Genomic DNA, 23409 nt, shown 5'->3' on the forward strand with positions numbered 1-23409 from the left:
ACAAACAACAGTAAAAAGCATTGCTAGTGCAATCTACCCATTGGTTAGAAAATATTACATATTTTCAGAATGGGTTGTCAGGATGTGAGCTGGGTTGAGCTGGCTAAGGAAACGATCAACTGGCAGATTTTTAGAACATGGTAGTGAGTTCCATCAAAGCAGGCAATTGCATAAGCATCTGACTATGCATAACTATCAACTGTTGAAAGTAGATCCTGCACCATGTGGTTAGGTTAACTGCAAGGTGGATAACCACTTGATTTCATTCACTGACAGATGTAGACAAAGCAACATTGAGTTGGGTCAACCATGTCATGGGTGACCTTGTGACTGCTAACTCACCTATCTCTCACATTTTTGGCTCTTGCGGGTTGAGCTGTATTAGATCGGCTTTCATGGTTCTCTAATCACATGTCCCCAAAACATAATTTTGTTCCATATTGATCGGTTTGATTGCCTGAGAAGATTTAATTGCATTTTATTGTTATACATATTTTACATGTTTGGTCAGCTATTTAATCATATGAAAATACCCTGAGCATTGTATCCTTGCAGGTATGTTTGATAGACCAAGGAAATGATCTGATTGGCAACAACCCACTTCTAGGCTCTTTTGTCATTGGACCAGAAGAAGAGGGACCTGAACGAGACCACTGGTGTGACATGACACAGAGTCCTCGTAAAGCAGTTGCCATGTGGCACACACTTCGATAAAGAGAACCACTACAGAGTTGGCTGTCACAATATTTATAGGTAACACCCCATTTATGCTTGAGAGGAGAAATATTCTGAAATGGATGAGGTTCATAGGTAACACTGTATACTCCATGCATCTGGTAGGTACAAGCCTGTTATTTGTTGTTTCTGGATGTGCACATTGTGGCAACAATGTTACAGCATGTTAAACCAAAGATGTTTAATATAAGAAAAGCGAAGATACTGATATCAGAAAGTATTTTAAATTTATATAATGGTGATATTAACCATTATAAATCTGTATCATATTGATCACTTAGCAGTTCAGATGAGTAAGGCCACATCTTCACCCAGTTAACACATTTACATTAAAAGACTAATGAATGATATACTCACATAAAAATGTGTTTCCAGTTGTATATGCCCATGTTAACCTTTAAAGGCCCAGCATATCTTTTATGTGGTATCCCTAGTTGGCCCACTATAGACTTCAGGATATTGCATCATATAACATGGCTTTGTGATTGTTGTACTTCATTCTGATTGATGAAAACCATGTCAGTGTACTCGAGGAGGACAGTCCATATAACCTTCATAATTTTCTTGTCCAAAGGGTCTCTTTTCTTTCTTTTATAAATATTTTTGCACTGCCTCCCTTAACAACTAACAGCTAAGAAATGTAAGTGGGAATTACCTTCTGATTTTCAGCTGTACTCTGTAACTTTCAAATAAACATTGAGCACCAGGCTGTAAACGCAGCAAAGTTAAAAATCTTGATGTGAAAGGGCACAATTAAAATGCTGATTACACACTGATAAATGATCCAGAATCATTTCTGTATTAATTTTTTATTTGTGTAGATTTAATTATAACATTATTTTTACAGAGTAGTTCCATATGTGTGTGCTTCATTTAGGGATTCAATTATGCAGTTACACACTTTAGTTAGTAATTTTCTTGTATAATTTTGGGTCTCACAGAAGCAGAAAATTCTAGAAGAGTTTATATAGTTTACTAGTACACTAATATGTGCCTGCTTTGATTTAGTGGTTCAATTCACCCTTCCTTTATTATTGGTGTTTGCTGGTCAGATGTGCACTGTGTATTTGCATTAATTTTTTTATTTATGTAATAAAATGTATTACCAGTAAATAAATACAAAAAGGGTGTTAGATACATCCTCTTTATTAGATGAATTCCGTGGGCAAAACAGCCAGCTAAACAATTGTTGTGCTTTTCCAATTCAAGAATTTCGTACCCCATTAAAATGTATGCTGAAAATCAAAATTTATATTCCAGTTCTCAAAGTGTGTACTATGACCTGTCAGGATTATGTAGCAAGGAATGATGTCATTTGGAGATGAAAGTAAATACTTTAATAACTGATCTGATATGATGATATGGTGGGAAAAGATGTTTGGCTGTTGTCACTGTCAGTGAATGTGTTAATCTCTATTTGGTCCAGTAGGTGTATGAATTAAAAACTGCCCCAGTGTCAGTAATTTTACAATGAGACAATGAATAAATATTTAAACACAAAAAGATGAGTATATTACTAGTATCACATTTGCTCAATTTCCAGGATGGACAAATCTAGCTATAACTAATTCATACTTGCACTCTTCTCTCTGCTGACAAATTTTTCATGCAGTTTGAAGGACAACTTGTGCTTAACCCTTTCAGTGCTACTCATAATATATCTTATTTTCGACACACGTCTCTTTATGATAAAACAGTGAAAAAACTCTGCACTGGTCTGTTTTCATGTGGATCTAGAGAAGTGTGGAAAAACCTACTACAATAGAGTATGGTACAAATATTTTCTGAAGTGTTACAAATCTCATATCACACTTGTCCTTGTATTAATTTATTATAGATAGAAATCTATTATTGAAAAATCATCCACACTGGATATCACAGTGTACACAGTAATACAATTATGCTTTTTCTTGTCTTTCAATAAATATTCACATATCAAATGTTTCAAATAAAACTTGATCTTGATGAGATCTGTATTTTATATCATGTATTAATTATTTTTATACAATGAACCAATATTGAGAAAATCACTAAAGCTATATTTGAATTTTATACACAATAGGAGTTTTACTGGACCAATATGAACCAAAATCAAATACATGAACAACTTTTAGTAGAGATTTTAAACACTAAATTTCATAAAAATTTGTTCTGTAGTTTGAGGGGTGAAGCATGTGGGTGGATGGACAGACACAATAGCAACATTATGCAATTTAATGCACTTTATGTGAAGAAACTAGCTATGAAAGGGTTAACCTTGTTGCTTATTTAAGCTGTCCTCTTGTTGAATCTGGTATCTGGGGTAGTAGTTTGCAGCAGGCTTCAGCTGTTTCTTCCCATTCTCTTTTCATTTCAGCATCCATAATCATCTCTTATTCTATATGATATAACAATTTCAGCAGTTGAATCCACAAACCAACCTGGCAAATGTTTAGTGCTGAGACTTTTGTAAAATCCCTAAGCAGGTTCTGATGAACAGCATGTATTAAAATTATAATTGTCATTTATACAGTGTTATCGTGTGACAAGGAATACTTATACATAGTTGTGTATACAATATGCATATTTGTTTCTGAAGTTTAAGTACACATCTACACTAAAGAGATGGATTTATTTGTGTGCCTACATCCGTTTCCGTGCAGTATTTTTACAAGAAGATAACAATTTAATAGGATTTAAGGTTCTCATAGTGGCAAAAAAAAGGTAACTGTCTTCTGGGATTTAGCTACCTCCATCATCAGGGTGATTGCCCTGAAGAAGGAGGCAGCAAGGATCTCTGAAACGTTAGTTAATTCCTACCAGACTACATGGTTGTAATACCATTTTTAGATAAAGACTTGGACATCTCTTTAAAGATTAATGGACAAAATGAACACTGAGGCTGAAACAGGCCACTCTTGAATCCCTGAACTTCATGATGGACTATAATGATCACATTGCTGGAGCTTATTCCAAAGAAACATTCATTCAGTTCAACTTAATACTGCTGGCTTTATTTCTACTTTAGAAATATTCTAATCTCTAACTACTGAGATGCAAACACAGTTTATGCACATTAAAGATTCGCTGATCACTCTATGTAGTTAATACTAACAACAGAATTATGCAAGATACAAACTAGTACCAATTGTAGAATGGCCTATTATATAAATTGACTTTGAATGCACTGAGACATATATTAATGGAGTCAGATTCTTCATAAATAATCTACTTAGAACGAGTTACATGTTAGCACATTTATATTTTAATTACACTGTACAAAATTCTTTGATTGTCTAGTCACTGTAGTCAGTGTACCTGACAGAATTATATTTTTGACATTTCATGTTCAGAATATGATATACCCTTTCTGCTGCAGTCTTGCACAAAAAAGTATGTCAAATTATGAAACATTCTGACAGATTATAGTAGGTTGTGCATGAATTTTTATGAGTTAAGCATGTAGCAGTATCTTACATGAATTTTGTGGACTTGCAGACAAAAAATGCCCTAGTTGTGAAAAAAATTAACTACTTTTCAAGAATGTTTTGCCTTCAAATGCTTGAACACCACTAATGCCACTGGAGCTGACTTTGAATTTGTTCAGTCCAACTTGTATCTCACAACCCATTTCTGTTATCCTCTGATTTCCTTTCCACTCTTCCAAGTTCTGCTTTTTAATAGGTTTTCACACCTTGTTGCAGTATAAATTTTTTTCCACATACAAGATATATGTGCAACCCAGTGCACTGTTATTAACAAGAAAATGATATTCCATTTTGATATTGTTATTAGCTGTTTAATAGATTAAAGTAGTAAATTGCTTGCAGGGAGAATGAACAAACTGGGCTGAATTATGACAGATCAGATTCTTAATTTCTGTTAAAATGAGATATGGAACTATAATTGCTGGTATGTATGTCCATAAATCTCATATTAGTTTTTATTTTTATTATAATGGTCTCAAGTTGAGTGTAATGGCACTCACACCAGTGAAATAAAGGAGGAGAAATATTTAAGAATACTAATGTATGATAACTGCTAGTAATATTGGCATTTACTTCATAATTTTATTTAATTTTATGAGAGTTGAGGTTTTTAAAGCAGTTAAAATGCAGTTTGTGTGTCCTTTGGGTTGTAAAGTCATGTAGTTTTATAGTGATTACAACATTTTAAAGGAACATGTTACTGTCTCACATGTGCACCACCATTTATGACAGATTTTGAAGCATTTCAAAAATAAAATAATTATTAAACTGAAAAAGTTAGACCTCTTCTGATTGAGCACATTTTAGGATTTTAATGTAACCTTTATTTAAATAACACCTTTGGTGTAAAAGATGAATGATGTTTTTAGTAGACATTCTGTACCTTACACAATGGCAAATGCAGTAATTAATTTATTTACAATTCAGAGTCTTTGAAAGTCATTAGTTGCATTAGTCTCTGTATTTCATATTACACACTTCATGGTTTGAAGCGGAGGAATGAAAGTTACATAAATGACAACTGGTTGGAGTTATGTTTTGGGTTAAGACTAAGCAGGGCAAATGTACAACTACAGTTATGGACTAGACCACTTTGGTGTTAAAGATATTGTCTCTGAACATTTCCCAGACAAATCATTATTTAAAAAGTGGTCAGCTCTCCTGCTTCATAGTCAGGAGGTCCTGGGTTCAAATCTCTGCAGAGGCAGGCTATCCTGACTGAAATTTATTGTTGTTCTCCTCAGTCTCTAGGCAAATACTGAGATAGTACCCTGAATTAGGCTAGATCCACTTTTTTAATTATCCTACCATTCATCACTATGTGTTTCTAGTTATTGACAGCATTGTTAAATAAACCACACATGAAACATTGCCATGTTACCCTGTTTGTTTTATAATTTTCTTTTTTGCACTTCTGTTACCTCTGTTTGTCAGGGTGAATGTCTGTAGTTATTAGCCCATAGGAGGGGGTAGAAGAAAGGGTCACAGGGAACAGTTATGGTTTGTTTGAAGATTCTAGCAATGTGTTCATATGGATGGACCTTGGAAAACCAAAAAATAGCAGGTGGGATATTTAATGTCATCCCTATCCAAAGCCAGGTAAACTGCCATTTATAACTCACTAGTCAACAGTTTTCTGAATGTGTAAGACATTGCATGAAGTAAAAATGTCATGTGATTTAATGTTACCAAAACTGAAGAAAGATAATCAGTCATGCTTAGTAAAAAGTTATGTAATTGGCAGAGACATTTAATGTTTGTATTCTGAGATTTTCAGCGATCATATGGCTTTGTTTATAGCTTGAGCTTATATTTCAGAGATACAGTTTAGTGACCTGAGAATCTGGTTTATATTAAAATTCGGGAGATTCCTCAGAAATTTGAAACCAATGTGCTACAATGTGAGTCCAGGACTGCCATAACTTGCGATTAAAATTGGTTTCTACACATTTAACAGCAGTTCAAGAATTAAGAACTTGTTAAACTCTGGTTTGTCATCTCATTAGCCCATAATGCTTTTTCTTTGTTAAAAATATTGCTGCCTTGATATTTCTTGTAACATGCTGCACTTTTCAAGAATAGTGATATTTAATTTTAATATTTTTTCTTGTAATGCTCATCATTTAATAGGCCTGCATATTTATAAGAATGCTGTTAATCCATTAAGTGTAGCTATGAACTCTGTTGCACAGTATAAAAGGGTAAAAAATGAAAAGGATGAATAAATATAAAGAATAATATGTATATAGTTTATGCTTGCATGTGCAGGCCAAGATGTAAGATATTGAAATATATTTTAATGTCATTGCATTGGGAAGGATGAGAAACACTGCTTTAGCATATGGCATTTACAACTCAAGTATGAGAGAACATTATATCACTATGTCATGTGGCAGTTAAATGTGAAATGAACCTAACTTCAATGCACTAATTTAACATGCTTCTAAAGGTATATGACAATAGTATTACTGTTCTTTTTATTACTGTCCAGTGTCTGGATAAAGTATACATGCTATTTGAGAGGCTGACAGTGTCCTGTCTTCATATAAGATGAAAGGATACATTCTTTGTGGGTTCCTGCTAGACAGACTTTACTATTACAATGAATACTCTTTCTGTTCACCTGCAGATAGAAAATTGAAACCTCTTTTTGATCTTACACAGTGGACAGTTTCCACAGAAAATACATTACAACACTAATTTAATGCCTGTGATCCATACTTTGGATTCACATGGTCTTTTTACCCATCCATCCCATTCATTTTGAATTTTACTTCAAGCACAGAGCTTTATAGTTCTGAAATGACAAGTTATTGAAAATTATGTATGTGCTCAAAATAAATTTAATATATATTTTTTGTAGTTAAGTAAATGTGTCTCTGAACTATGTTTATTTTACTTATGGAAGTTCAGTCCATACAGGGTCCAGATAACAATTTTGACACACAAAACCATCAAGTTAAAAAAAAATTGAATTGCCTCTAATGTAACAGTTAAAAATAATGGAAATAGGCAACTGACAAATGATACGCTTAGAAGTTTGGATTATATCAATTATTATTTTGTAAGTGAAGAGTTAAATGTACAAAATAATGCAGTATTTATCAATGCCTATTCCTATAGACTGTAACTCCATTACAGCAAAGAATATCATGTTCTTGTGGTGTAAAAAGAAATATGACTTATATAAGTAGTGTACTGTTTTTGCTGCATCAAAAGCATGTACCATATAGACTTATCCCAGCTGTTTATAAACTCAGATTTTTATGAAGCTTCTAGTAGACAATCACCGCTTTAATGTTAGTCTTAAAATATACCATCATACTTGACAAAAATGAATTGTCATATATATATATATCATGCACGTATAAAACTATTTATAACCCCAATCACAGAATGTAGGAAATTTATATATACTTCATGAACATTTTACATGTAATTTGACTTGTTACACATCAAGAGAAATGTTGTGTTAGGTGGTGAACAGATACAAATACAGATGCAGTATTGTGAGGAAGTTTTAAGTGTTATTCCAAGTGTTGTAGACATGTTAGGTTCAATGGAATATTTGTAATGTATAATGTCAAATACTGTTGCAGTTATTAAGAGTAAAGGGCATATACATAAAAATTAATTGGTATAATATTTAAGATTTTCATAGTTATCACTGTTCATTGTGTCCTCTTCTGTGTATATCATGGTCTAAAGGAATAAAAATATAACTCTGGAGAAGGAAGTATTTCTTGATATGGTGATATACCCAGCAGGTGATGCAATAAATAAACTAGTATGTAGATAAGATGAATGCCTTTCTGTATCAGTAATAAAGTCAATGAAAGCCATATTGCTTCCTCAATAATTTGAATTTGATATGTACATGCAAATTGTTGTCTTTGTATGTTTTAGTGTACATTATAATGACAGGAATGTTTATTTTAGGGGAAATGAGACTGAAAATATGTACTTCACTTTAAAACACACACATTTCTTGGTATATCCTATTCCATTTGTTTAGTTAAATATTCACCAATAAGAATATTTCAAATATGTTATAGAACTTACTGAAGTATATAATTTGCCTTTTTTGAATTATGCATTTGTTTATTCTTTCTTTCTCTCAGCCTCTTTTACCCGTAGGTGTCGAGGTTTCTATTTATTCGATTGATCTGTTTGGACAATGGTAGGACTCCTTGGATAAGTGATCAGCCTGACACAAGGCCTCTACCTATACAAACACAGAAAGACGCGGACAAACATCCATGCCTTGAGTGGGACTCGAACCCACGGTCCCAGCGGCCAGGCGCATGAGGTCCATGCCTCAGACCGCGTGGCCACTGCAGCTGGCTATACATTTGCTTATAAATGTAGTAAATACAGAAACTGCTTTTGTATAAAGTACATGTTATAATGTGCCAATACGCATCAAAATTAAATTTAAAATTGTTGCTATTCAGCTCTGTCAGATTTAATCAAAATCAGTTAAGTACATTGTGAGATGAAAGACATGAATGGTTGGCATGTAAAGATGCATATGAACGTTAATAGGTATCCCATGATAATGTCTTAATTAACTGAAACAATGTATTATGTAAAAATAGAAAACATGGAGCCAAATTATTTTACAAAAATTATATAAAGTACATAGAAACTTATAAAGGAACAAAGAACTGTCTAACTGCATAGTCACTGCTTGGATCTTCTAGCGTAAATTACACACAATATATTATCCAGGTTAGCTCAAATCTGCAAAGTGATTGATTATGAATACAAGGTAGGAGTAATTACTGCTTAGCCATTCCAATCAGTTGTCAGGCTAATTATTAGTACACAGCAGGTTAGTTAATACGTATTTCATTTCTTGCATATAGGCAATGTGCAGTATAAATGCTCTGCCTATATAAAATGGTCTCACTATTTCTTTTCTGTTTGATGTGGAAAATATAAATTCAATGTACCAGCTAATACATTAGATAAAATCAACTAATTCCCTGAAATTAGAACCTGAAGGTTAAACTTGGTAATAACAAAGCCTAGAGGACACGTGAGTAGTCGTGGCACCTAAATACGTGATGTGTAAGTCGAGAGGGGAGTTCAGTAATAGTGGGGGTCACTCAGCCTCAGCTGCGGTGATGCACCGATCTAAACACAGTTAGTGCTACAAACCAACTTAAGCTGATACCCCTATAGCGCATGCTTTGGATGGGTCCATCTCATACGACCAAAATCAGTCCTTTGCGCAAGTGCCCACTTCTCACTCAGCCTCTATATTGGACACAATCCTGAGCCAGTTCCATCCATGTCCTATCCTCATAACCTGTTATCTAAGATCCATCAAATCATACTTCCATCCTCCTCATTATTGCAAATGGCTGCTTTACAACAAGTTTCCTCACAAGAATTCTGTACTGATTTTTTGTCTCCTCATCTAAGCTATATGCTGAGTCATCATAACTGTAGTAACACACCAGACACTGACATTAATAATGTAGAATGTATTATAAGAAACATAAATTGATACAGAAAGTCAGACATCTATGTGCTCTTTCCTTCCTTATACTTTGGAGAAGAATTCATTTTATGAACATATTCCTAAAAAATTACCTGTCTCTAGACATACTGTAGTGCTTGTATTTCATATATTTAAATGCTTATATTTTAATATAATCTAAGAATATTAATGTCTTTCTAAAAGACATCCTGGACCCAATTGTAAAATCTCACACGTTATAGAAGACGCTTATTTACACTGCAGGGAATTTTCATACATTTATCCCACTCTAAAATTTAAAATTCCCAGTGTATTATTCTGTAACATAAAATGTTATCATTTATTATTTTCATTGCACACAGGTGGCACTGTATTCAGTGATGCATATTCACTGGTGATATAATACATGAAATGTATTGAGTTAAGATAAACATTTTACGATGAATCGCTAAAAGCTAAATGCCAATTAAATGGCCATTGCGTTAATTAAGAAGCAGTCAAATTGAATGAAGCAAGTAACATCAAAGTGACTTTCTGTGTGCTGGCATTAGTCATAAGTAGACACAGACAGGTCAGAGTGTTGTGAACATATGCATATTAGTAATACTAAAAGCTGACTGACAGGTCAATGGATTTATAGTTAGCTCAACTGCACTTGTTATTTGTAACTGTTAACATAACAAGCAACAATTCAAAGTTACAAAACTATTGCCTGGAAAGGGAGTTAAAGAGTAGTAAGAGAAAGTGAAACAGTGAGCTCTTAACACCAATAGCAGAAGTAGAAGTTGTGATGGTGTAGCGTACACTTGCAGAAAATTTTTAACCATTAATTACCATTAGATATTTTGAACAGTATCACATGTAATTTTTACTGTTGTGGCATTACATTTGTTACTGGCCACTGCCACTGTGTGTACATATCAACACAGTCCATTCTTTCTCCTTGTCTTCAAAATCCATTTATTTTTATTTTGAGAAGAAATGTTTTTGCATGTTGTACATGTATATTCATGAGGATTACTAAATCCTACACTGTACTATTGACAGTCAAGTTTTGTAGTCCACAACCCTTTCCAGGTACATCTGGAAGTCACATGTACATATGATATAGTGTATCATCACATCCTTCATAGATTTCACTTTTACTGACCATGATTTCTTTCAGAACTTCCTGTTAAACTTCTAAAAATGGTATACTGTACTCTCAGCATTCATGTTGAGATATGGAAATGTATACACAGTAATTGTAAATTCAGCTGTTGACTGTGGTCAACATGTTGCAATTGATAGTTTGCATTATGTTTATAGGTACTTCCCACAATTCTGCCAACATATGTATTTTAAGGTTTGCCTACCTTCAAACACATGGTGTACATTTGTTTCCCATTTAAACTGGATGAAAATATACTGTCATGAAAGACCCATTTGGAGAAGTACTGTCAAGAATCCTACTAGAAGTTGTATGGTTTTGCAAAACCTGGGAAAATTTTCCAATACTTTAGTGTTAGTTATGTGCTATTTTGCAAAAACTTAGCAACACAAATCTAGTAGCTCAGATACTACTGAGAAATATATTGAAATGTTTTCAGCCAATTTTGGATATATACTGTTTAAAAAATTTTACTCAATTATCCAAGGCATTTTTAGTTGAAAATAGTGTTTTTATTATGAACTTCATAGTACAGGGGCTACTTGGGATAACTGAAATGTAGTGAGAACTAGAAAGAATAAATTCCGTCCCCTGAGTTACAAGACCAATATGATAATCATTAATGTATTAAGCTATGTTGCAGTTAAAACCACAGGATACACCAGAAAATATAATGGAATTCTTGATCTTCTTTTATATCATTAACTGCTATTGATTTTACCAAAGACAGCTACAATTCTTGCCTTTAGTTTTATATTTGACCCTACCTCTAAAAATTTCATTTTGTAGGTAAAGGTAAATGATATGATGTGGGTATTTTAACATAATTAAATCAAGAATTTGTGAAAATTTAAGAAACCGCCCTGGAACATGGTGTGGAGTGGTCTATACCAAAATTCGCACTTAAGATGTTTCTGAGCATGTTGTAATTATAAAACAGATACAAATTATTTTAACATAAATTTCTACATTTTTCTCAGAGGGATTGTTGGCTGTCATAAGACCCATCATGATTGAATCTAATTATAAGATTCCTTGGGACTTGTAATCACAATCCTGTATTCAACATGGATTGCAATTTTAACCATATCAACAATAGCACTTTTCATGTCATTATTATCTGCGAGTGATTCAATGCATGCTGGTTGCAAGTGATACATCTTACACTATGCACTAAACACTGTCAAACAGAAATAATTTACACATATTTAACTGATGTAAAGTTTGTAATTGTTATATTACTAGATGTTCTAAGTATTATGTGTACACACGAAGGACATTTGTACTATTGCTGTTTAAGTTTTGAATTTAGATATACAAGTTATTAGAGGTATGTGTTACAAGGAAGGTTTGTATTGTAATGATCAGTTTGTTGTATTGTGAGCAGTTTATAGTACATTATAATTGTAAGACATGTAACACAGGAATACTTTAGTTCCTGTTGGCTTTACCATATCTGATTGGATATGCAGCTGTAATAATATTTCTATGGATGAATAAATTTTAATGAAGCAAGCCATAATAACTTCAAGATCAATGCCCCTATAAATGACTGTAACTGTATCATTGTTCTCATGTAACTTAACAATTGAATGATGTAATTTCTGTTGTATAACAACTGACTAATATCCTATATTGTGACAAAGAGGAACAAATTCTGCTTATTAACTTGAAGTCCTCACCAAAATTCATCAGACATATGTGACTTTGTTTATGTTGAGACCTTAATTTATGCTAAGGCCTAATGTCATTTTAGATACATTGAAAAAGGTCAATAAAAGTTATATCTTTTACCATTTCACTGCCAGCCCTGAGCAAACTCATTTCCTATGTTTGGTGTCTGTTGTGCCAACCCTCAGTTTTGTTGTACATACAATTCTTAGATTGTACTGTGTGCTTTCTGAACATTTAAATTTTATCACTAAATTCAAAAGACGTTACTTGAAAGTATATCAAAATGTTCTTCCTAAAATGAAAACTCCATCGAAGGAATTACAAGAAATGTTGAAATCAGTGTACAAAAACCAAATTTGACTGGTATGACTTGTTAGTGTTTGAAAAACATAGCAGTGGATAAGAATTAATAAACAAGTATATTACGTTCAGTATGTTGAGAACCTGGCAATTTGGAGACGAGACAAAATCACAAAGTTCAATTTCTGATCAAATCTGGGTACTCTTTTTTTCTTGCAAACATATTAAAGCTTTTACATTTATGGTGTATCTAACATTAATAACATACTGTGTTGTTTTATGGGCTATTAAATCTATTCTTAATGTTGAGCACACCAAAGTAAGGCTTGCACTTTGGAAATGTGGAGAACACAGGCTCCTAGTTTTTATTGGAACCCACATTAAGCTTTAGGTCTACTATGCTGACAATTTTGTCCCTTCATTCTCTTATCAGGGGTAGTGGAACTCAACACAATCAACAAGAATATTATAACTGGAGATATTTCGTATAAATTGTGTGATTGTACTAAAGTGATCTGTTGAATGTTTGCATAAGATGTATGTGATATGCTATGCTGTCTACCAAACTTATGTACATTACTGTCCATAAATAACAGAATTGAAGTATTTATTTCATACAGTTGTAAACAAATTTAAGCAAAGGAAAACAATGTTCTATTAACAGAGACTTGATGTTTTATCATATATTACAACCAGAGAAATATAACACTCTTCAATAACTGTATTCATACTGCTTGCCCCATGTCTTCATCTCTTATTTGATCACCACAATATTATCAGAAGCTCATAAAATGTGAAACTCCTCATTATGTAAGTTATAACTATCCTGCTGTTACTTATGCATTTGTATCTATTTTGCTGTTACTTAATTTCTTTTAGCTCCAGCTTTCCAGCATTTTATTGTCTCTCTTAAAGAGACAGATGAAATTTATTCTGAATTATTTAGTATATGTTTGTGATTTATGACAAAGCATACACACTCTCAGCCCCCTCATATTTTGTATGCTAGTTGAATAACCACCAGGATAGTTATGTGGTTGTTCTTATGATTAATATAAATTATTGTACTTTCTTTTGTACTAGAATTGCATTTAGTTTATTAACAGACAACATGGTTTCACAAGGATTGAATGTGTCATTTCACTGGTTGACGGATAAATCATTTCCATCCATTCAGTATATAAAGGAGTGAAGATTGGAAGTTTTGTTAACACAGATAATGGTAAATGAATGTATGAAATCAGATGTGTGTATAAAGTAAATAAATGTATTTTCATGTTAACAATGACAAATATATTAATAAATTGTGTACAGACATTGTTTCTTAATGCCCTTGTTCCAGATATTATTTAAAATACCTTTCATAAATTCTACCACAAAAGAATTTGGTTCTAGTTAAGATGAAAGAATTAATATTAACCCTCTACCAAAACATGGTGGTACATCATGTCTGTACTCATGTAGCCAGCTAACACATTACAGTTGACTACACTCACGAAAGTGAACTTAGAAGTATGTAGACCTATACATCAAGTTTTTAGAAGAGGTTTAATAGTGAAAACATAATCCACAAGTAGAAATTACTGACCTCATCAAATAATATGTATCATGAATATGACTTGTCTTCTGGGTTGCTGTGCCATGTAGTCTGGTAGAAGTTTATTCACATTTCAGAGGTCCTTGCTGCCTCCATCATCAGGAAAATGCCCCTGGTCATGCAGTTTGTCTACAGCATAGGGAAAAATATGGTAGACAGACATGGATAGGCCCATAAGAGCCTTTACTCATTCTTACGCATGAAGAACACCTAATAATTTAATTTCTCTTTGGATAAAATTTTAGGTATATATTTTTAACTGAGTTCAGATATCATTGCTGCAAAAACATTGTTGAATGGCCCTTTGCAGGAAGCAGTAGGTAATAACTGACAAACAAGGTCGCAGTACTAGTAATAATATTGCATTACAATTTTGAAACAAATGTGCGTACTAGCAGTGTTTGAACATAGAGACGGTCACCACGGATCATCTTTGTGATTCATCACAATAGAATTAAAAATACTCATTTTTAGGACCAGGTAAAGCAAATGAGCAGTGTGCAGCCCATTATTTATTTACTACATTATTTGTGATTTATTTAAAGATGTAGTCAGTATCTCAAACTGTATAGATTCTTATAATTAACAAATTGGAAAGATTTTGAAAGTAAGTGGTTGACCTAATTCAGCTGACGATTCCGGTATTTTACTCGGCTGTGGAATACCATGATAAACCTGTCAGTACAGCCGTTTTCCTGGCTGAGATATGAACCCAGGATCTCCCGAATATGAAGCAAGAACTCCTCAGAGAAGAAATTTGGTAGTGACAGGCCCAAACCACAAAAAAAGTGCAAGACAATTTCTAGTTCAGAATCGGCTACAAAATTTTGATTAATAAATGTACACAGATTATTAAATCCAGTTTTCAGACGTTATACCATTGTTTATAATATCGCAAAATTCCGCTGCGCTTGGGTTTATGTTGTCAAACGGAAACTATTTCGAACTGTTGCCATAATAAGGTAGTGTTCTGTTTAGCCAACGGGGCGCTGTTGTAGGCTAATTTCGAATAAATGGAAGTGTTCAATATTATACTTTTGGAATGTGGTGTCTCATAACTGTGGTGTGACGTTCAAAAGAAAATTCATTTGCGTCCTTGTATTTGTATGTTTAAATGGCTGAAGAAACATGAAATGTAAACAACTTTTAAATGTTGGAATGTCGGGTTTCTTATTGTAATTCAGTTCATCAGTGTTTATCAGGTACGAAAGGAAGGCCGTCTTGCCGTCTTATTGAAATTCAAAAGTGTATGTTTGATTAGAAGATATTCTTATAATTGTAACCTTTTCTGTCTTGCCATTGTATTGTCATTGTATCATACATAACCACAAATGTCATGGAATTGTCATTGATACCCATACTAAACTGTAACAATAGGAACACACATAAATGTTAGAAAATAACAAAATAATATGTATCTTGAAGAAGTAATGATGGTATTGCTATAATCAGCGGTTAATTGTAAAACAAACATTTTGTTACGAATTTCTTGTAATTTGGTAACTGTTACATAAGTTTGGGGTCAGATGTCTTCAGGCTGTCTTTATATAAGGGGCAGTTAGAGCAGTTTTGTGCATTGTAATTTAGATGCCTCAAAGGGAGCTTTGTCTAAAGGCTGGGGTAGAACAGTTTTCCACTATAGCACTTGCATATGTTTTAGAACATACCTTATTCATGTCACCTGAGCCAAGCTGTTGGAAAACTCATGTTGTATTCACCTTCCTGTATTACTTTGTAAACTAAATTAACTTTAGAAAGCTTCCTCTCATCCATCTCACTTCCCCTTTCTTCATTCCATCAGTACCTGTATCTTCAGCACTGTACCTATGCTTGTAGTTCCAAATGTCATGTTACCAGTTCTTGCAATAGTATTTTTGTATGTAATGAATTACACGAACGTAATTCAATCTGACCCAACATACACACCTTAATACAAAGGACACTGATGGCAGTTCAGTAACTGTCATTAATGTCAGTCTGTTAATTTAAAGTTTTGACCTTCAGACAGATGAAATCATGAAACCTCACTGCTGTATCATCCTGCTACTGTTGCTACTGACATCAGCCATGTTTATAAACCATCATGTGAATAAAAATTATATTGGCTACACTATATTTCTTTACATAATTATCTTATTTTACTGTAAGAAGTTAGAATTCATATGGTGCCATTATTTCAGGCAGATAAATATTTGATCCTTATCTGAACCACCATTAATTGTGGTCAGTGCCATATATTCACATTTTTTGCTTGCGGGCACTAATAACTGCTTCCCTTGACAAATTTACCTGGCCTCAGGCTAAATAACAGCCAGCTCTTATGTCAGAGAAAGGTGCATTATTTTTCCAAGAAAGGGCTGCATAAAAAACTACAGACCAGCATGAAATGAACTAGTATATCATATACTGAATGTTTCTAGATTATAATAATGTGAAATAGGATGTGAGAATAATATTAATGAATTTTTCCTCCCATCACATTACTAGAATACACTTCTTTTGATTATATGTAGCCTCAAGATTTGTTATGGTGTCATTTACCCTTTGCTGCTCCATTCAAATTCGCTGTACCCTTATGCTCTTTGCTTGATATCATGTAACCTCTGCAGTTGAAATGGTGTTGCTAAATAACCAAAATCAGTAATTTAGTTGTAGACAGATAACTGTTGAGTATTCTTTGTCAAGTGAACCATGGCTCCTGGCATAAATGGGCGACAGACTGGAACAGTGCCAAAGACTAAGGCCCACAATGATTCATCACGTGATTTTGCACAGACAAGGAGAGGCCAGAATTTTAACAATATTCCTAACAATCTTGTAAGTAGTCACATATTTATATTAAGGTATTTCCAATTCAGTAAAATAAAAGTGCCTATATTGTGGATGTTATTAAATTAATGGAAGTATAGATGACATTGCTGTACATTTTGATGTTCATTTTTGTGGCTCAATATATAAATCCTACAGTGGGTGTCACAGAAGATGACAGCATGAAGTAACAAGGATTGTCACATGGTGAGATTTATAGCAATAAGCCAGTCTTCATCATTAACTACAGTCTACTTACAACTTAATATCATTTTTTTGTGCGATAGTAACGTGTTTCAGACAGTTGTTTGTTTTAATGACAGTTTACTGTGTTTTAAATTGGATGATCAAAAACCCAAGTATTAGATTTACCACAGGCAAGCTATTAATTAGTTTTTAAGGTTGTTAATTATTTCAAGCATAAAATAGATAACAGCAGACCAGTGCACATTGTTGTCATATAGCAGGAACACCCTACTGATGCATATGATCAAATGGAAGCAATCTGGCAATGTCTCTGTCTTTCTATGATGAAAACTATCCCTCAGTTGTCATTTTCTGTGAAATTCACATGAAAACAAATACTTCAATTGTCATTGCATTATAAATTAAGTAACTCCATGGAACAGAGTTTTATTGAGAAACCAGTAATTTCACAGATACTCAAGAGATTCACTACCTTTTATGAAACTCTGAGGTTCATACCATGTTCACAAGAGCCCACTACTGGGCTGTGTCTTGTTCTAGATGAATCACTTTATACTTTCCAGTGTAATATTATCCGCCATCTACACTTAGGTCTTCCAAGTAGTCCCTTCTCTTTTGTTCTGTGACAACAGTGTTATGAATCAATGATTGTAACATTTAGTGATCTTATTTTTGGTGAGAACAGATTCTCATTGAATTAAATATGTTAGATATAACTGCAGATGTTTCACCATTGACAAGTTTGTTATTATTAATACATAAAAAAATACTTATGATGCTTCTCCACACAAAATGTCACAGGTCTAGCTTGAATGGTTATTAATTATCACCATTAAACAGAAAGTTAAATATAAATTTTCCACTTCTGCCACATTGTTTTACATTCTGCAAAACTATTACAACAATAAAAGTTGCATATTTAAAAAATATCTTAATCTGCATCAGATTTAAAACTGTACATTAAGTTGTGCTCTTGTTATTCCTGCCTTAGAAGTTTTATGATTGTTATGGTGCTAATTGATTGTAGAAAATTAAGAGGGGTGAATGTGAGACTCTTCTTTGAAGCTGGAAGTATTTGAAGGGTAGTAGGTTTCATGAGATTCTTTCAGCTATCCTTGTATTTAGTTTCAATAATTCTGTTACATGCTGTGATTTAGATTACTTTGGTATTAAACTCTTTATTTTTGTTACAAGTTCATGGTCAGAGAATATTTGTGGTCTCATTAATAATAAACTGTGTACACATTTTATGTCAGACCATTCAGGGAGGCGTAATATAGTAGCCTTGAGTCAGTATTTTCAGTCAGCATAGTACATGGTAGAAATCAGTATTACAGAGTGCTAAAAATATAACTTTTGAGTTCAACCTGAAATAACTTTGGTAAGATGCCTAAGATCTGAACTGTGTCACTTCTGGTTGTACAGTAATTCTGTTGAGACTGGGAGTGATTGTTGGTGTGTTTCTGTGTTCAATTGAAGACTAAAATGGCTTCTGGTAAGGAGAAACAGGCTCATGCTTGCAATATGACCAACCAATATCTGTATGGTTTTCTTGGAATTTAATAAGTAATCAACATTTATATTTTGGGTTAAAACATTATAATTTCAGAATTCCCATCATTATTTTTGAAAGAGCATGATTTTTAGTGTTAGTATTGGTACAGAATTATATTCAAAATTTAAAATCATTATAATTAATTTTGTTGTCCTCAGTATTTAAAAAGCCCAGTAAATTTAAATTAACCTTGCAGGAAATGCATGAGATGAATATATATTGTGTCTGTTCTCCATTGGGAATATATTACTGCTTGTGATGTTTTACCAACTTTCTTTGGCTCTCAGACACATGACTGTAAAATCATAATTTATTTCTGACATTGTAGTTGTCTTGTAACAACCAGTTTAATAATGTAGTTCTGATCTTCTTTGTTTTGCTGTTTTAATTTGAATATAAAATCCCAAGCTTCTGTATGAAAATGACAGATTTGACTACATTTCATACATAAGCAACTTAAGGGTTATTGCCAATTCTTTTTATGAGGGTGGACAGTTTATGGAAGTGGTTCAGGATTATGTTTGGACGTTGGTGGTCTTTGGTATTAGTGATGGGTGTTTGGATTGTGCTACAAGAAGTTATGTCTTAAGGAAATACATGAGGATGGGAGGTGGATGGAACTATTTCATTATTACATAATGAGGAATTTTTGATTATAGATCTACCCTAATTTTTGTCAAGATAGTCACATCAGTGACTGACAATTGGCTAGGTATGTAACTGTAATTGTGTCTGATAGCATTTAGCATTAGCCATGCTCAACAGGATTGGTGGGAAACCTATGTTTCCTTGTGAAAATACAACTCAGAATACATTATGATGATGAATTGAAAGCTAAAGTGTGGGAACAGTTTGATGTTTAGCTGGCACTTCTAGGAACATAAATTTTCTTCACATAGTGTCTGCATACTGTATCTTCCTGTTGTAGATACTTGTTATATGTTTTACATTTACTGGAAAACCATGATCATGTTTGTTGGTCTACATTGCATTTTATTACTATCAAAGTGTGAAGTGTTCATTTCTTCATAGGTTACCTTGGATTGGCAACCAACACCAGACATGGGACACAATCGATCACGAAAGACAAGTAATACTCAGTCAGCATCACTTGACTACTGTGATCTTGGTAATAACATAATTGCTGCTCCACAGAAGTTTTCCATAATCATGCAAGAATTCCCAGGCTGGCATTTTAAAAATTTAATGACACAATAAAGAATTAGAAAGCCTTTAAACTTAACAGATTAGGTATCACCATGAACAGTGTCCCAGGTTTCATTTGATAAGGTGTTTTGCTCAGTCATACTGTATGTTAAATTAGTTTGCTAACCAAGTGAAATGCCCTGCTTCTAAGTACAGTTTTATAATTCATATACAGTGCAAGTGATTGGTGCAGGCTTAATGTTATTTATGTTTTTTTTTTGTGATTTCTTCCTCTGATTTTTTAGGACAAGGAGGAAGTGCAGTACATGAAAATAGCAGATTTGCATCACCTCATTTCTCTCATGGGCAAGAGCAGGTAACATTTGTTTATGTGTGCTTGTTTATATTGTACAAGGAAATCTACTTCCATGTTTTAATGTGTATAAAAATATGTGCTTAGCTCTGCATTTTCAACTGTTTGTTGTTTGCATTTATTTCATACATTTTAAATTAAATGTGTGAGGTTAATTTTCATACTGACCTGCTGTCTCTTTCTTAGTCTTACAAGTGGCCTTCTTTCATAGACATTTCCCCACCACAAGGCCTACCATATGAATGTATAAGTCACAAAGTTTCTCATTATATAATAATGTCCTACTGTCCAATTACTTCATCCCTCATACATTCAAACAATTTTCTGAGCATTTTCAAATCCTTGTAATTCATGTGTAAAGCTGTTTTTCTTTTGGACATTGTCTACCATCTTTTATGTATTATATCAACAATGTCTTGGAAATAGATAAAGTCAAAAAGGAAAAATATTTATACACATTGTGTCACCATTGTTGGAAACATTTAAATTTTGATTATAATTTGTTACATTTTTCCCTCAGATTAGATTAACATGTAATAATTGTAATTTTATCAGCAACAATGATTACATAGACTGATGAAATAACTTTGTGTTTTCCTGCAGCAAATCACAAGGGGTGTAATGAATTGCAGTCCCCAAGAAATGAATGGGCGCACTGAGGGTTCAGCATCTACATCAAGGCGAAGCAGGACACCTCATAATGTGTTACCAGATCGGGAGAGCAAGAGCAACAATATCACAAAGATGGTAATAATGATAACAACACAAATAAATTTTATGGAGACTTCTTTGAAAAGTTGATAGTTACTCTACTGGTCAAGGAACTGCACGTTTTAGTGTTGTTCCTCATGCTCTAGCTTGAGTGGGGAACACCTTATTGGTCTGTTCATATCCGTCTGTCTGTTTTTCTGTGTGGCCCCCAGTCCTTCCAGTTATACGGTTGGAAACCAGAAGTTGAGTTATTATCATGTCAGGTTAGATTGCCCAGGCCTTGGGAAGACCATGACTGCCCCAAAGGGGTTTGGATACTCACATGTTGAGGCCATCCTCAGGGAATATCCCCTTTGGGGATATCACCAGGTAATGTCCCTGTGTCAGCTTCCATCTGGGCTTTGAACACTTGGGCCTTTAACCAGTTTGCTTGCTCCCTGGGGCCTAGCCCCCTGTGCTTGTTGCTCCAGGGGGTTCCCCCCCCCCCAGGTTTCTAATACTGTGCTTAACCTACCTGGGTTTTCAAAATGTATTGCTTTGCCCTTGTTGGGCTTAGACGTTGCAGGGTTTCCACCATGATAGGTAGACTGTCCACCATGGGCTTCACCATACACAGGCTATAATACCTCTAGGGTGTGCACCCCCTTGAGAAAGCCCAAGGGATTTTCCCCTCAGTGTTGCTGCAAACTGATGTTCATATCCCTATAGCTTTATAAACCTAGCCTTTCGCCAGCATTTTTCTCCCTGAGTCCAAGCTCTTTATGCTTGCTGCTCCAGGTGCTTCGCCCCTTAGGCTTCATCTCTCATGTATTCTTCCCACCTAGGGATTTTCAAAATCTGTAGCTCAGCTCTTGCTGGTTGTGGTCACTATTGGACTTCTACTGTTATGGGTTAGACCACATGGAGTTGGCTACCCACAGGTCTGCCACCAAGGGGCTTGGCTGAATAGAGGTTTAGGCTGCCTCCAGGGACTGCACATCATGTAGAAACCTCTAGTGCTTGCTGCATTAGAGAAAGAGTGCAGTTATTGAGTAATTCTGAAGAGAATCTATGGTTATAAGTAAAAGTAATGAAAGAATATGAAACATACATAACACAGAGCTTTACAATTTGTACTTGTTCTTGATATTGTTCGGGAGATTAAATCAGAGAGGAATAGTCACCAGACATGAAGGAAATAAGAAGTTTACAGAACTTTAGTTTTAAAAATACAAGAAGAGAGATTGCTCGGGACAGGAATATGAAAGTGGAAGCATGATAGTAAATGGATATAGGTTATGAAGTGGATTGAACTGACTTAGGATAATGGTCCATTGTCATACTTTTGTGATGATAATGGTGAGCTTTCAGATTGCATGAGGGAAAGTTCCTTGATTAGAAGAGTAACTATCAACTATTCCGTACTATAATTAGTTCAAATCAGTCAGCATTGATTGCTTTGTATTGATTGTTCCAGCCGGATAGAAATCAAGTTGTCAGTCGCTTGAACCAAATCCGTGATTACATCAAACAAACATCTTCTCTAATGGACACACTCAAGAACTCAGGTGATCCAGTAAGTTTTATACTAAGTACAGTAATTTTGAGTTGATAGAAATATTTGAATTTGCTTATGATGATGCAATAAAAATTGTTTCTGGAGTCTTAGTCTACAGTTTGTTTTGTAGAACTGTTTTAAAATATTCTCTTACAAGGACTGATTTCATTTTGTATTTGATCTGTCATCAGATTTTCATATTTAGCACTGGCAGGGTTTGTAGAGTTATGCCATATCTTAACCACCAAACTACATTTCATTCACTATCCCAGAACCTTTACTGTTATTCTTGTTATTGTTAACATGATCACCAACAACAAGAAAATGCCTCAGGTTAGAGCCTTTGGCCTCTCCCATCTCGGAATTGAGAACATCAACTTCATAACCATCATTATCATAATTATGGTCTGTTATTAACTTTTAACCTTTCAGCAATGAGGAAAATAAGGCTCTTTATACATGTTGAAAGTCTTGTGAAGTTAGGTGTCCACATAAAGATAATGAATAAAAGTGCAACATCAAACTTGTGTTAACATTCATTTTTTTAAAATACCGTAAGTTGGTTAAGTCTCCACATATACATTTACACCAATTTTTACATGCCTTCATTTGGTCACCCTAGGGTTGATGTGGGAGAATTAATTCTAAAGGTACTGCTAAT

General features: G+C 33.9%; 2 protein-coding genes across 12 annotated transcripts in view; both read left to right on the forward strand.

Annotated features, from left to right (window-relative positions):
* Sytbeta (Synaptotagmin beta) overlaps positions 1–14129 on the forward strand; it is an 80866-nt gene extending 66737 nt beyond the window's left edge. For all 4 annotated transcript variants that reach the window (XM_022074871.2, XM_022074870.2, XM_087350554.1 and 1 more), the window contains one exon: positions 556–14129. In XM_022074871.2, coding sequence (XP_021930563.1) covers positions 556–714 — 159 coding nt within the window. In that variant the 3' untranslated portion in view covers positions 715–14129. The remainder of the gene's footprint in view (positions 1–555) is intronic.
* Positions 14130–15447: 1318 nt separating this feature from the next.
* The window catches only part of cmb (combover), a 44854-nt gene continuing 36892 nt past the window's right edge, over positions 15448–23409 (forward strand). For 2 of the 8 annotated variants that reach the window (XM_087350545.1, XM_087350540.1), the window contains exons 1-6: positions 15451–15613; positions 17097–17228; positions 20014–20110; positions 20433–20503; positions 21104–21247; positions 22668–22766. In XM_087350545.1, coding sequence (XP_087206671.1) covers positions 17103–17228; positions 20014–20110; positions 20433–20503; positions 21104–21247; positions 22668–22766 — 537 coding nt within the window. In that variant the 5' untranslated portion in view covers positions 15451–15613; positions 17097–17102. Of the gene's footprint in view, positions 15614–15639; positions 15659–17096; positions 17229–18808; positions 18922–20013; positions 20111–20432; positions 20504–21103; positions 21248–22667; positions 22767–23409 lie in introns of those variants that run through there. The other 6 variants (XM_087350538.1, XM_087350541.1, XM_087350546.1 and 3 more) reach the window with 5 other exon arrangements.

This window comes from Zootermopsis nevadensis, unplaced genomic scaffold (assembly GCF_977971745.1).
Source record: "Zootermopsis nevadensis isolate Lab colony 2312 unplaced genomic scaffold, Znev_1.0 Znev_ptg000017l, whole genome shotgun sequence".
NCBI classification, from domain to species: Eukaryota; Metazoa; Arthropoda; class Insecta; order Blattodea; family Termopsidae; genus Zootermopsis; species Zootermopsis nevadensis.